This window comes from Dendrobates tinctorius, unplaced genomic scaffold, assembly GCF_039654945.1.
Source record: "Dendrobates tinctorius isolate UK_male_01 unplaced genomic scaffold, ASM3965494v1 ptg000001l, whole genome shotgun sequence".
NCBI classification, from domain to species: Eukaryota; Metazoa; Chordata; class Amphibia; order Anura; family Dendrobatidae; genus Dendrobates; species Dendrobates tinctorius.
Window position 1 is genome coordinate 16,284,766 of NW_027361669.1, and position 15,384 is coordinate 16,300,149.

The following is a 15,384-nucleotide window of genomic DNA, read 5'->3' on the forward strand; positions in this document are numbered from 1 at the left end:
GCTCCTTTACTGTATCTTTTGTTGGCTCCTCCTCCTCTCATCTTCCCCTTACTGTTGGGGTTCCTCAAGGATCAGTCCTAGGCCCCCTCCTCCTCTTTGTATACTGCCCCTATTGGTCAAACAATCAGTAGATTTGGTTTCCAGTACCATCTCTATGCTGATGACACCCAATTATAAGCTTCTTCTCCTGACATCACGCCAGCCTTTCTAGAAAAATACCGGCAATTGTCTAAACGCTGTCCAACATCATGTCCTCACTATATCTGAAACTGAACCTGTCAAAGACTGAACTCGTGTTTCCTCCCTCTACAAATGTACCTATACCCGACATTGCCATTTCTGTGTGTGGTTCCACTATTACTCCCCAGCAACATCCCCGCTGTCTTGGGGTCATACTTGACTCCGAGCTTTCCTTCGCTCCCCACATTCGATCACTGGCTCGCTCTTGTCATCTACACCTCAAAAACATCTCTAGAATTCGACCTTTTCTTACTTTTGACTCTGCAAAAACTCTTACTGTTTCTCTTATTCATTCTCGTCTCGACTATTGTAACTCTCTTCTAATCGGTCTACATCTTACCGAACTCTCCCCTCTCCAATGTGTCTTGAATGCTGCAGCCAGGATCATATTCCTCACCAATCGTTACACCGATGCCTCTACCTTGTGCCAGTCATTACACTGGCTACCCATCCACTCCAGAATTCAGTATAAACTTATTACCCTCACCCACAAAGCCCTCCATGGCTCAGCACCACCCTACATCTCCTCCCTTGTTTCAGTATACCACCCTACCCACGCCCTTCACTCTGCTGATGACCTGAGGTTAGCATCCTCAATAATCAGAACCTCCCACTCCCGTCTCCAAGACTTTACACGTGCTGTGCCAATTCTTTGGAATGCACTTCCCAGGTCAATACGATTAGTCCCCAATCTCCACAATTTTAAGCGTGCCCTGAAAACGCATTTATTCAGACTGGTCTACCGCCTCAACACATTAACCTAATCTATCCCTGTGTGGCACAGCCAAAAGTTTTACCATAACCAGGTTCCCTGCATCATGTTCCCACATGCTTTATGCATCCATTAGCCCTCTGTGTCTGTACTGTTACACACTTAACATTATGGCTGGTCCATACAATCAGGGCAACTGTTACCACCCACCTTTCGTGTCTACCTCGTTCCTCATAGACTGTAAGCTTGCGAGCAGGGCCCTCATTCCTCTTGGTATCTGTTATGATCTATGTGATTATTGTTATGCTGTAATGTCTATTGTCTGTACAAATCCCCTCTCAAATGTAAAGTGCTGCGGAATATGTCGGCGCTATAGAAATAAAATGTATTATCATTATTAGAACAGTTCAGCCAGTGACAACTCCTCTTCCTCCATGGGATCCCACTCGCACGATTGTAGTGGAGTCAGTTGTCACTGCTGAAACGCCAGAGCCAGGGCCAAGTTTCATAGTCCTCCTTTTCACTATGGTGTGCCGACAATTCCTTTTCCCCGCAAATTCACCCTTTTTTAGCAGCCCCTGGAATAAAAGTTAATGCAACTAATTTTACCCACTTTGATTTTTTTCACAATTTGTTACCCCAGAAGTCCAACAATTATTTGCCCACCAAACAAATTTAATTTCCCAAAAATCCACTGCCTTTCATTCCCATTACTAGATCCCCACAAAATTAAAAAAAAAAAAAAAATAGGCATTACCCTTATCACTGGCTTAGTTAAAAAAAAAAAAAAAAAAAACACACACCACTCTCCGCTTCTACTGGGCAACAGAATCTGTCCACATTACCCCTGTATCAGCAGCTGTCATGACCCAAGCCCATTATGAGGAACTAATAAAATTCATTCCGTGATAATTCCCAATCTCCCCCCACCCAAGAAATGACAACTATGATCGCCTTCACAAGTTGAGACCCCTAATTTCCCTCCTAAAAGATTCATTTTCAAATTCCTATAACCCAGAGCAAAATGTTGCAGTTGACAAGTCCTCGCGTTTCAAGACCCGTCTGTTATTCTGTCAATTCATCCCCTCCAAGTGAGCCAAACATGGTGTCAAATTATACAAAATGTGCGAGATAAAAACAGGGTAATACGTGCACTTTTCTAATATATGGAGGCAACGACCGCCAAATGCACCCACCAAACTGTCCCCACAAAATTGGTTTACTGGGTAAAATTATCTGGGAGCTAATGACACCCTTTCCTCATCAAGGCTACCACGTGTATACCGATAATTACTACACCGGTATCCCCCTCGATAAATCCCTCCACATTACAAATACAGGGGCCTGTGGGACAGTCATAAAAAAACAAGTAGGTTTTAGTAACTCTTGGTGTCCAGTCTTTTGGAGAAGGGCGCGTCATTCTCACTTGCAAGTGACCAACTTCTTGCAGTGCAGTGGAATGACAGGAGTGATGTCTACATGTTGACCACAATGCATGGGGACACCAATGACGGTCAGAGAGGGGCCATCACCAAAAACAAACAAACAATCTGGTCTGAATCAAAGATTGTAATAAATTTATGGGTGACGTTGACTTGTCAGACCAGGGCTTGGTCTAAAAAGCTAGCAATCAAAATAATCCAAATTGCTACCTATAACAGCTCTGTTCTCTATAAAGTCACAAGGAGCACTAACACTTTCTCCAGCTCCAGGAGGAGTTTCTCCTATTTTACTCAACAGCACAGGAGGCAGTCGTCAAGTCAAAAAATGTGGTCACTTGGGGGTTTTCTCCGGTTTTGGTGCAAATGAGACAGGCTGCCCGCAATATTTCAGCCAAATTTCCAAAATTCAAATATTGCTTCTTCAGTTCCCAGCCTTGCTATTTGTCCAATTTAAAATGGTATGACTTTTGGGGAGTTTCCAATATGTAGGCCCCTCAAAGTCCATTTAAAACTGAATAGGTCCCTAAAGAGACAGGTTTTGTAAATTTGTTCAAAAAATGAGAAAATGCTACTAAACTTTTAACCCTTCTAACATCCTAACAAAATAAAATGACATTTGATAAATGATGCAGATGTAAAGTAGATATAAGGGGAATGTGATTTATTAATTATTTTGTACAGCATGACTAAACGGTTTAAGGATATAAAGACTGAAAGTTTGAAAATTGAGATTTTTAACAAAATTTTTGCCAAAATTGCGATATTTTCTCAAATAATGCAAAAAATATCAGGATAAATTTATAAATAATATGAAGTACAAGGTGTTGCTTAAAAAACAAAAAAACAAGACAGTCTCAGAATGAATCAGTGGGATCTGTTCACGCTTTCCAGAGTTATTACCACATAAAAAGACACTGGTCAGATTTCCAAAATTTGGCCTGGTCATAATGGTCAAAATTAGCGTGGTCACTAACGGGTTAAAAAACTCCCTTGTCTATACACTCCTTGGGTTGAGCGCAGAGTCTCTGAGGCTACTCCCAATATCTTACTGCAGTACTGGGGTTACAACAACTGTACTGCAGCAATTACCGGACGTCACGACGTAGATGAGTGACCGTGCTCGGATAAGGAGTTATCCGAGCAGGCTCATGTGCTAACAAAGTGTCTTGGGCGTGCTCAAAAAATATGTGCGAGTCCCCATGGCTGCATGTCTCAAGGATGTTTGACAGTTGCAATATTGTAACCTCTAAATAAGGGCTAATCTGGCCATTTTCAATGAATAAGTATTATTCATGTTGTTCAGACATTTACAAGCAAAGGTGAAAACACAGCCTTAGGCTGGGGAGCCATGCTGTGAGTTCCATATGGAGCCAAAACCCACGGCACATGTAGCAATCACAGCGTGGGCTCCCAACCTTCGTGATCATTACACCAAACGTTTGGCAGGTGATGTAGTTAGCCCTTACCTATATCACTTATCAGGGCAAGCTTGGTATTCGCAGGTAAATGCTGGGTGTAAGTAGCCTTCTGTTCTTCGCCCATTTTAGTGTCACATGGGACTTCCAGTTTAGAGCTTAGGTCAAAGAGATGGAACCAGCCCTCCGCACTCACTGCCACCACAAAGTTCTTTAAAAGGAGACAAAAAAGGGGGGGGGGGGGGGGATTAGCAGTCAGAAAAAAATCTTTACAAGCTAAAAGATGCAACATTACTCCCAAATTATTCTGGGAAGAGATCCACACTATATGTCTATGAGCATGTCATCCTCCACACCGACATAGGTAAAAATGTTGTCTCCTACTAAAGAACAAAACAGTAAAAAAAAAAAAAAAAATAGGCCAGAGGTCACCTCCTGCCTAGGGCAGAAGAAAGAGCCAGGAGGCAGTTTCTTCCGGCTGAGACAATACCTGGCTACTGTTTCCAGTCAACAAACGACGATTGCCGGCAGTGGTCATCTGATTCAAGAGAAAAGCTAGAAAACAGTCAGAAAATAATGCCACAGTACAAAGCGGTAGATGGGGCATAGAGGCCAAGTATGCTTATATTTTGTAATCAACATGGGCCCAGTTTTAAATATTTTTCTAGTAGAAGACAACCCCTTTAAACCACATCTTTACATACATTGTTGTGTATGGAGGGACTCTCCTAACAGTTATCACATATGGAAGCATGCAGTTGGCCTTGTATTCCGCATTATTAACATTTCCCTTTATGTAAAAAAATAAGGCCAAAGCAAACAGCTCCATTTTATTATCTCTTCGTGTTGATGGTATGGGCTCTCTGGTCACTCATTTGTTTAGGAAGTCGACTAATAACCTCCTTCAGTGGCAGTCACCATCCTCTGCCACTGAAGAGAGGCATTCCCAAACGCCAATGTCTTAGGCTGAGGCGCAACTGCTCCTCTCTTGACGCTTTTGAGGAAAGAGATGTTGAGTTGGGGGAGAGATTCATCAAGAGGGGATACCCTGTTAACGTATTAAAGAGACAGCTTATCATGCTAGGGCAGCCAATAGAACATCATTATTGGTACCTAAGGATAAAGGTTTCAATGATGGATTGATACTTTTGATAGGGACCTTTGATGAGAGAGCGAGTGATGTGATGGATGTTTTGAAGACTTATTGAGATGTTTCAAAACTCAATTCTGCTATTGCACAGAGCATCACACCTAAACCATCTGTGACATACAGAAAAGAACGAAATCTGAAGGACCATCTAGTTCATAATCATCTTCAAGTGGATCTTCCAGATCCCACATGGCTAAATAGAACCAATTTTCAGGGTACTTACAGATGCGGATCATGCAAGGCTTGTGACTATGTTGCTAAAGGAACTAGTTTTAACAGTGATATGACAGGAAAAGTTTACTATAATAGGGAATTTATCAACTGCCGCATTCAGGGTATTGTATATCTGGCTAAGTGTACCTGTCCTAAGACATATGTAGGAAAAACCATGCGGGAGTTTAGAAAAAGGATTTTGGAACATACAGGGGACATTATAAGGAAGGAGAATACCCCTATATCCAGGCACGTGTGGGAATTCCATAAAGGTAATGCCAAAGAGATCAAATTTCAGGGTGTTGAAAAGATTACGGCATCCCCTAGAGGAGGTGATTTGGATAATAGGATCTTGGGAAAAGAGGCCCAGTGGATATTTAGGCTGAAGATGGTTAATCCATTGTGTATTTCCTACACCCCATTTATTTAGTTGTCTTAGAGCTCTTTAATAGACAGTGTTGCATCATCAACATTGGTATATGTAGTTTTTATGCGAGTAGGTGGTAACTGCAAAATTAAATAATTATATATTGGTAATTATGAGAAATGAATATACTTGGGGGGTATTTGGTAAGTTTGTGATGATATTTTATTCAGGGATGTAGCAATATTAATATCGGTTCTCTTGTGTGGTTATCACCCCAATTGTAGTGATATATGATTTTAAAGTAAGGGTAGTATCTACATGGTGATGAGGGTGTAATATACTGAAAATAAATCAAAGGAGGGTTCACCTTCATATTTGTATTTTTTGTCATGGTATCTGGAATTTTGGTCTGACAAGCAAAGGGTTAATGTCATGGTATCTGGAATTTTTGTCTGACAAGCGAAGGGTTAATGGTTGGAGCCTCTCTTCGGTCTCAGGGAGGGTATTTATGGCCACAGGCGAGCAACCTTCCCTGTCGTTTATACTTCATACTTGAGTGTGTCCGACCCTGCCTTTGCTAAGTGCCTCTCGCCTGCTTCCGTGTTTGTGGTGTGTATGACCTGGTCTGGATTTTGGTTTCTGTCTCTTGGCTTTCTGATTTTGTACCGTGCAGCCCGACCCGTGCCTGACCTCCTGCTTCCCTGACCATTCTTGTTCTTCCTGACTCTGTACCGCATTGATTCTCCTGTGTATGACTTCTGGATTGCCCGACCATCGCTACTGTATAAACTCCTGGCTCTCTGAGCCCTCTGCCTGTCACTTCAGCGTCCCTGCGATAAGCTCCGCCCCCTCTGACGTCACAGGTCACGTGGTGCTAGGTCCTACAGCTTCTGAGTGCTTCTGTAAGTACTCCGCCCCCTCCACAGGTCCTGCGACCTCCCAGCCTGTGCTGCTGACAGCCCCGTGGTCCGAGTTCCTACACCGACGCCGGGACCGCTGACCGGTCACGCTACCCTCCTGCAGATAAGGGTAAGCGTGATATTATAAACGACCTTATTACTTTTTCCTCCCCCCCACTCATCCTTCTGTTACTACCTGTGTGTGAGTGTGTGGTGGGTCTGCTGCAGTCATGGACCCGATGTAGGCATTGTCAGAGCAAGTGAAGCAGCTCTCTCAAATGTTCCAGAAGATGAGTGTTGAACAGCGCAGTATGGCTCATACCCAGCAGCAGCTGGTTAATACTATGCAAGGGGCTATGTCTTCCGAGAGTAGGGATGTATCCCTTACGTCCCCTGAATCCCCGGTTAAACTGCCTGACTCCTTTTCTGGAGACAAAAAGGAGTTCAGAGCGTTCCGGGAGGGGTGTAAATCATTTTTCTCCCTGAGACCTCGCTCATCCGGGGGAGAATTTCAGAGGGTGGGGGTAGTTGCGAGGTGCCCCACAAGCCTGGGCATTTTCGCTAGCACCCACAGCACCAGAACGTATGACTGTGGATGCGTTTTTTGAGGCCTTGGGCCGTATCTATGATGAGCCTGATAGAGTACGCCTGGCAGAAGACATGGTGATGAGCGCACGTCAGGGTCGGCACTCTGCAGAGTGGTATTGTTCTGAATTTCGGCGGTGGGCAGCGGAAGTCACCTGGGACGATGCGGCTCTCCGCGTTCTATTCCGTAGGGGCTTAGCAGAACGCCTTCAGGACGCCCTAGCTCTGCATCCGCCTCCTGATACCCTGGAAGATGCCATGACACAGGCAGTTCGGATGGATCGACGGTTAAGGGCCAGAGGGGTGATGCAGTCTGAGTCCTCTCTGTTCACTGGGAGCAAGGAAGTTGGGGCCAGTGCAATCCCCATGGAGATTGGTGCCACATCCATCAGAGAGAAAGAGAGGAGATGCCGGCGCGATAAACAGCTGTGCTTTTATTGTGGAGAAGCAGGACATTGGAGGAGAGACTGTCCATCCTGTCCCTCGTCTTCCCAGCCGTCGGGAAACTACTAGGTCTGGGTAGTGATCGAGGAGGCTGCCCAGACCCGCAGGTACATTTTTCCTCATGCCCCAAGCTGTTGCTTGATGTTGAACTGCTGGTAGAAAAATGCCTTTTTTTTTCCACAGCTTTGGTGGACTGCGGTTCCTCTCTAAACCTGGTCAGTGCCAGCACCGTCTCCAGGGCCAAGATAGCGACAGTCAGGTTAGAGACCCCATTGGCAATTGACTCCTCCCCTCTCACCCGTTCGGGGATTCGTTATGCCACCAATACCTTTGTGTTACAGGTTGGCTCCTCTCATGCGGAGGAGATGAAATGTTTCATTATGGATAATCTACCTGAAGGGCTGGTGTTGGGTATGCTGTGGCTACAGCGGCACAACTCGGTAATTGACTGGGAAAGGGGGGTAATTGTTAAATGGGGTCTGAAATGTGATGACTGTTCCTATAAAGCTGTGTGTTGTGTTTCCCCTGCAAATACTGTCTTGGAGTCTTCTGTGTGTCTGGAGGGCATTCCGGAGTGCCTGAAAGACTTCGAGGATGTGTTCTCCGAAAGCGAGGCCGAGGCATTACCCCCACATAGGCCTTTTGATTGCAACATTGATTTAGTCCCAGGGGCCAAATTACCCAAAGCCCGTCTGTTTAATTTATCTGGGCCTGAACGCTTGGCAATGAAAGAGTATATAAAGGAAAGTCTCCGTAAAGGGCATATCAGACCGTCGGTCTCTCCAATAGCAGCGGGGTTCTTTTTTGTTAAAAAGAAAGATGGTGGCCTGCGGCCCTGCCTCGACTTTCGGGAACTCAATAAAATCACTGTTAAAAATGCTTATCCCTTACCGCTGATTCCCGATCTGTGCAATCAGCTCTCGGGAGCAAAATGGTTCTCCAAACTAGACCTTGGGGGGCTTATAATCTTATCAGGATTAAAGAGGGGGATAAATGGAAAACGGCATTTCTAACTACTGAAGGGTTGTTTGAGAATCTTGTGATGCCATTCGGTCTCGCCAACGCACCAGCCGTTTTTCAGAATTTTATTAATGTGATTTTTGCGGACCTGATTGGCCGCTTTGTTGTCATTTATTTAGATGATATCTTGGTTTTCTCCACAGACGAGCAGTCTCACCTATCTCATGTTAAGATTGTTCTCCAGAGACTCAGGGAGAACCAATTGTTTGTTAAATTAGAAAAGTGTACCTTTTTTGTGCAGGAGTTAACTTTTCTAGGGCTGATCATTTCCCCATAGGGGTTTCGTATGGATCCCAAGAAGGTGCAGGCCATTGCGGATTGGGTCCAACCCCAGGACCTGAAGGGCCTGCAGCGTTTTCTAGTGTTTGCAAATTATCGGAGGTTTATCAAGGGTTTTTCTCAGATAGTGAAACCTATTACCGATCTCACATGTAAGGGGGCCGATACAAAGAATTGGTCCCTTCCGGCCAAACAAGCTTTTGTGAGTCTGAAGAATTGCTTTATGTCCGCGCCAGTTCTGGTGCAGCCTAATCCGTCACAGCCGTTTGTGGTAGAGGTGGATGCGTCCGAAGTGGGGGTGGGGGCTGTTTTGTCTCAAGGATCGGCTACATTAACTAATCTCAGACCCTGTGCTTTTTTTTCCAAGAAGTTCTCTCCGGCAGAGAGAAATTATGATGTGGGGAACAGAGAGCTCTTGGCTATAAAACTAGCGTTTGAAGAATGGAGGCATTTTTTGGAGGGGGCAGAACATCCAATTACGGTTATCACTGACCATAAAAATTTGGAGTACATTAACACAGCAAAAAGGTTGACTCCCAGACAGGCTCGGTGGTCACTTTTTTTTTCCCGGTTCCAGTTCTCCATAACTTTCCGGCCTGGTTCTAAGAACGTGAAGGCGGACGCATTGTCACGAAGTTTCGAACCTCTTTCTGCCCCCGATCCTCCCTCGTCCATTTTTCAACCTGGGGTGGTGATAGCTGAGCTTTCATCAAAGTTGGAGCGGGAGATTGTGGGGGCTCAATCTTTAGCTCCAAGGGCAAAGCCACCTAATAAATTGTTTGTACCACAGGTCTTACGGTCCAAGCTCTTACGAGAGTTTCACGATTCTAAGTTGGGGGCCCACCCAGGTATTACAGCCACTTGTGAGGCGGTAAAGAGAATGTTTTGGTGGCCATCAATGTGTTCACAAATTAAGGGGTATGTCATGGCCTGTGGGGTGTGCGCCCGTTCTAAGAGCTCTCATTGCCGGCCGGCCGGGGAATTGGTACCGCTGCCAATTCCAGAAAGACCATGGACCCATTTGTCCATGGATTTCATTACTAAACTCCCCCCCTCCAAGGGTAATACCGTCATTTGGGTAGTAGTAGATAGGTTTTCAAAAATGGCACATTTCGTACCCATATCTAAACTACCGTCTGCCGAGGTCCTTTCTAAACACTTCCTTTCCCAAATCATTCGTCTCCATGGGGTACCTATCAATATCGTTTCGGATAGGGGGGCACAATTTATAGCGAAATTTTGGCGAGCGTTCTGTAGGAAGTTGGGGATATGTTTGTCTTTTTCCTCAGCCTACCACCCGGAGAGTAATGGCCACACCAACCAGTCTTTGGAACAAATCCTTCGATGTTTGACTTCAACACTGCAAGACGACTGGTGTGATGCATTACCATTGGCGGAGTTTGCCTTTAATAACCGAATTAACCAGTCCACCGGTAGGTCACCTTTTTTTGTTAATCTTGGATTGAATCCTCATTTTGGTGAGTTTTCGCGGTTGGACTCAAATTGTCCAGGGGTAGAGGATTCGGTTAGGCAGATCAGTGGGTTATGGTCAAGGGTTCGCGCAAGTATTGAAAAGGCTCAGGGAAGGTACAAACGTTTTGCTGATAGAAAGAGGGGTCCGGGTCAGGACTTGCATTGTGGGGACTAGGTGTGGCTCTCAACACGGAATATAACGTTAAAATTGCCATCAGCAAAGTTGGGTCCCAAATTTATTGGTCCCTACGTCATAACGGAGGTGATTAATCCGGTAACTTATCGGCTACGTCTCCCATCCTCCCTGAAGGTGCACAACGTTTTTCATAGGTCCTTGCTTAAGCCTGTAGGTTCAGTAAGAGAGGAACGTACTCCACTACCACCGCCGATATCGGTGGATGGCCACATGGAGTTCGAGGTGCAAAAAATTGTGCAATCTCGATGGGTTCGTGGCTGTTTGCAGTACCTCGTCCATTGGAAAGGGTATGGCCCGGAGGATCGTTCCTGGGTACCGGCCAGATCAGTACACGCAGATCGCCTGGTCAGGGCATATCATGCTCGATACCCAGGAAGACCTGGGGGTCCGGAGGCCCCCCGTTGAGGGAGGGGTACTGTCATGGTATCTGGAATTTTGGTCTGACAAGCAAAGGGTTAATGTCATTGTCATGGTATATGGAATTTTGGTCTGACAAGCGAAGGGTTAATGGTTGGAGCCTCTCTTCGGTCTCAGGGAGGGTATTTATGGCCACAGGCGAGCAACCTTCCCTGTCGTTTATTCTTCATACTTGAGTGTGTCCGACCCTGCCTTTGCTAAGTGCCTCTCGCCTGCTTCCGTGTTTGTGGTGTGTATGACCTGGTCTGGATTTTGGTTTCTGTCTCTTGGCTTTCTGATTTTGTACCGTGCAGCCCGACCCGTGCCAGACCTCCTGCTTCCCTGACCATTCTTGTTTTTCCTGACTCTGTACCGCATTGATTCTCCTGTGTATGACTTCTGGATTGCCCGACCATCGCTACTGTATAAACTCCTGGCTCTCTGAGCCCTCTGCCTGTCACTTCAGCGTCCCTGCGATAAGCTCCGCCCCCTCTGACGTCACAGGTCACGTGGTGCTAGGTCCTACAGCTTCTGAGTGCTTCTGCAAGCGCTCCGCCCCCTCCACAGGTCCTGCGACCTCCCAGCCTGTGCTGCTGACAGCCCCGTGGTCCGAGTTCCTACACCGACGCCGGGACCGCTGACCGGTCACGCTACCCGCCTGCAGATAAGGGTAAGCGTGATATTTTTCACTTAGTGTTGTATGATATTATAGCCTCTATTGATGTGTAATTGTATGGCACAGTCATATTTAACTGTTGTTTTTTATATACTGTAACTTCTCAATATGTCTACGTTTTGCATGTTATACTGTGGGTTTTTAAATATCATTTGTGGCGCTGGTGGTTATGAATTGTAGCGTTACCTCTTGCAGTTTCTTCCTTGAATCTGTATTAATGTTACCTAGCGACGGGCGTCTCCTAGCTGACGTAATGGCACCGTCACTACACATGGCCAATTATCACTGGCCTCCTGTTAGAGAGCCTCTGGTTGGTCAGTGTCTGTGCGCGTCAGTGAGGGAGGCGGGGTGTTTATTTAAGCCCAGCGTTCGTGCCACCGCGCACGGCTTTCATTGTGGCCGGTAATAATATGCTCCAATTCAAGTATACAAGCGCAAAGCCAATAGGGTTTAGCCTCCTGATGTACCCTAAGGAAATATTGTAGGGCGAAACGCGTTGACACGATACTGCAGGGATGATCTAAGCATAAATCATGGCCTAATATCTCGGGCAAATTGTGAACATATTAGTCCCGATACAAATATAGGGACGGGGTGCCACTGCATTTGAGTGAGAGCTTTGACAACACAGTTCTTCATTTTTGGCAGAGGGTGAATTTTATTCCCATCTGAATGAATGGGATAGCATGTGCCTATGAGAGGTGACAGCTACAGACTGAGGGTATTCATCATCTACCTCGGCTAGTGAATGTCACGTTTCTGCTTTAAGTGGACGTAGGAGTCATTGTGTGGTTAATAGATTGACACTGTATGATGGAGAATCGCCACTCCTTCTGAGACTATGTGCAATATAATAGCACTTTAGTTTATTGACAGTCTAATAACTTTCAATTCATTGGGGGGCAATGTGCAATAACAATAGCACTTTAGCTTACTGACAGTTTGGAAATTGGCTGTTAATAAATAGAAATGAGAATATGGTATATCCTCAGCATAAGGGTTTAATGGAATAGCTATCAAATATTTCCCAGGAGATAGGATACCTGGAGATGTCTCCTTATAATATCAGGCGATGTTTATTGATCAGTTTGTTAAAACAGTGCCAATTTTTTGAAGTAGGTATATATTAGTGTCCTTTGTGAAGCCCTTATAGTGGTCATATAGGGCAGACTGCACACGAGCACGGTGGGTTGTTATAGAATTATTATTATTATTATTAGTTACTAGATTAAGGGCCGATGCTATCGCATCGGGAGGATGCGATAGCATCACACCTCTTGCCATGTTAACCCTCAACACACACACTCAACACACACTCCTCTCACCTTTCACCATCTCCACTCACTCTTTCACTCCACATACGACCCCTTCTCTCACTCCGTCTCTCATACTCACGCCGTCATCGACACTGCTCCACGATCCCCGACATCTTCTTCCGCCGGCGCCATCCTGGATCCAGACGTTGTCCACGCCGGCAACATGTTCTTGCGGCGACGCCATCTTGAGTATCGTGAAATCCCGCGATAGTCAAGATAGCGTCGCCGGAAGAACATGTCGCCGGCGTGGACGACGTCGGGATCCAAAATGGCGTCGGCGAAATCTCGCGAGTTTTCGCCGACGCCATTTTGGATCCCGACGTCGTCCTCGCTGGCGACATGTTCTTGCGGCGACGCTATCTTGACTATCGCGGGATTTCACGATACTCAAGATGGCGTCGCCGCAAGAACATGTTGCCGGCGTGGACAACGTCTGGATCCAGGATGGCGCCGGCGGAAGAAGATGTCGGGGATCGTGGAGCAGTGTCGATGACGGCGTGAGTATGAGAGACGGAGTATGAGAGTGAGTGGAGGTGAAAGGTGAGAGGAGTGTGTGTTGAGGCGGTGTGGTGTGTTGAGGGTTAACATGTGCGTGTGTGTGTGTGTGTGTGGTGACGTCACCGGTTACAACTGGACGGAAGTTGTTACAACCGGAAGCTGCTTAGGGCATTTATTATTATAGAAGTTTTATTGTTTTTTCCACCACAGTCAGTGATTTTTTAATTTTTCGGTGGGATATACAGTACAGACCAAAAGTTTGGACACACCTTATTCAAAGAGTTTTCTTTATTTTCAGGACTATGAAAATTGTAGATTCACTCTGAAGGCATCAAAACTACGAATTAACACATGTGGAATTATATAATTAAAAAAGTGTGAAACAACTGAAAATATGTCTTATATTCTAGGTTCTTCAAAGTAGCCACCTTTTGCTTTGATTACTGCTTTACACACTCTTGGCATTCTCTTGAGGAGCTTCAAGAGGTAGTCACCGGAAATGGTCTTCCAACAGTCTTGAAGGAGTTCCCAGAGATGCTTAGCACTTGTTGGCCCTTTTGCCTTCACTCTGTGGTCCAATTCACCCCAAATCATCTCGATTGGGTTCAGGTCTGGTGACTGCGGAGGCCAGGTCATCTGGCGTAGCACCCCATCACTCTCCCTCTTGGTCAAATAGCCCTTACACAGCCTGGAGGTGTGTTTGGGGGTCATTGTCCTGTTGAAAAATAAATGATGGTCCAACTAAACGCAAACCGGATGGAATAGCATGCCGCTGCAAGATGCTGTGGTAGCCATGCTGGTTCAGTATGCCTTTAATTTTGAATAAATCCCCAACAGTGTCACCAACAAAGCACCATCACACCTCCTCCTCCATGCTTCACAGTGGGAACCAGGCACGTAGAGTCCATCCGTTCACCTTTTCTGTGTCGCACAAAGACTCGGTGGTTGGAACCAAACATCTCAAATTTGGACTCATCAGACCAAAGCACAGATTTCCTCTGGTCTAATGTCCATTCCTTGTGTTCTTTAGCCCAAACAAGTCTCTTCTGTTTGTTGCCTGTCCTTAGCAGTGGTTTCCTAGCAGCTATTTTACCATGAAGGCCTGCTGCACAAAGTCTCCTCTTAACAGTTGTTGTAGAGATATGTCTGCTGCTAGAACTCTGTGTGGCATTGACCTGGTCTCTAATCTGAGCTGCTGTTACCCTGCGATTTCTGAGGCTGGTGACTCGGAAGAACTTATCCTCCGCAGCAGAGGTGACTCTTGGTCTTCCTTTCCTGGGGCGGTCCTCATGTGAGCCAGTTTCTTTGTAGCGCTTGATGGTTTTTGCCACTGCACTTGGGGACACTTTCAAAGTGTTCCCAATTTTTCGGACTGACTGACCTTTATTTCTTAAAGTAATGATGGCCACTCGTTTTTCTTTACTTAGAATTTGTATTATGGCAAGAAAAAAGCAGCTAACAGTCTATTCAGTAGGACTATCAGCTGTGTATCTACCAGACTTCTGCACAACACAACTGATGGTCCCAACCCCATTTATACGGCAAGAAATCCCACTTATTAAACCTGACAGGGCACACCTGTGAAGTGAAAACCATTTCTGGTGACTACCTCTTGAAGCTCATCAAGAGAATGCAAAGAGTGTGCAAAGCAGTAATCAAACCAAAAGGTGGTTACTTTGAAGAACCTAGAATATCTAATATATAAAGCTCAATGTGGGTGGGTGTTTATGTATGTATGTATGTATGTATGTATGTATGTATGTCCGGGATTGGCATCCGCGCAGCTACAGCCACAAAATTTTGCACTGTCACACGTCTGGACCCCAAGTGCGTCATAGGCTATGTTGTGAGGCGAAATTTTAATCCCGTGCGTTCCAATTCACCAAACAATTTTGACCCTATCTACGTAATGGGGAAAAAGTGTATGTATGTATTGGCATCTGCACCGTCGTAGCTACAGCCACAAAATTTTGCAGTCACATGTCTGGACCCCGAGAGCGTCATAGGCTATGATGTGATGCGAAATTTTAACCCCACGCGTTCCAATTCACCAAAAAATTTTG

General features: G+C 45.6%; 1 protein-coding gene across 1 annotated transcript in view; it reads right to left on the minus strand.

Annotated features, from left to right (window-relative positions):
• ITFG2 (integrin alpha FG-GAP repeat containing 2) overlaps nt 1–15,384 on the minus strand; it is a 90,302-nt gene that overhangs the window by 35,503 nt on the left and 39,415 nt on the right. The window contains exon 4 of the mRNA XM_073568548.1: nt 3,861–4,020. Coding sequence (XP_073424649.1) covers nt 3,861–4,020 — 160 coding nt within the window. The remainder of the gene's footprint in view (nt 1–3,860; nt 4,021–15,384) is intronic.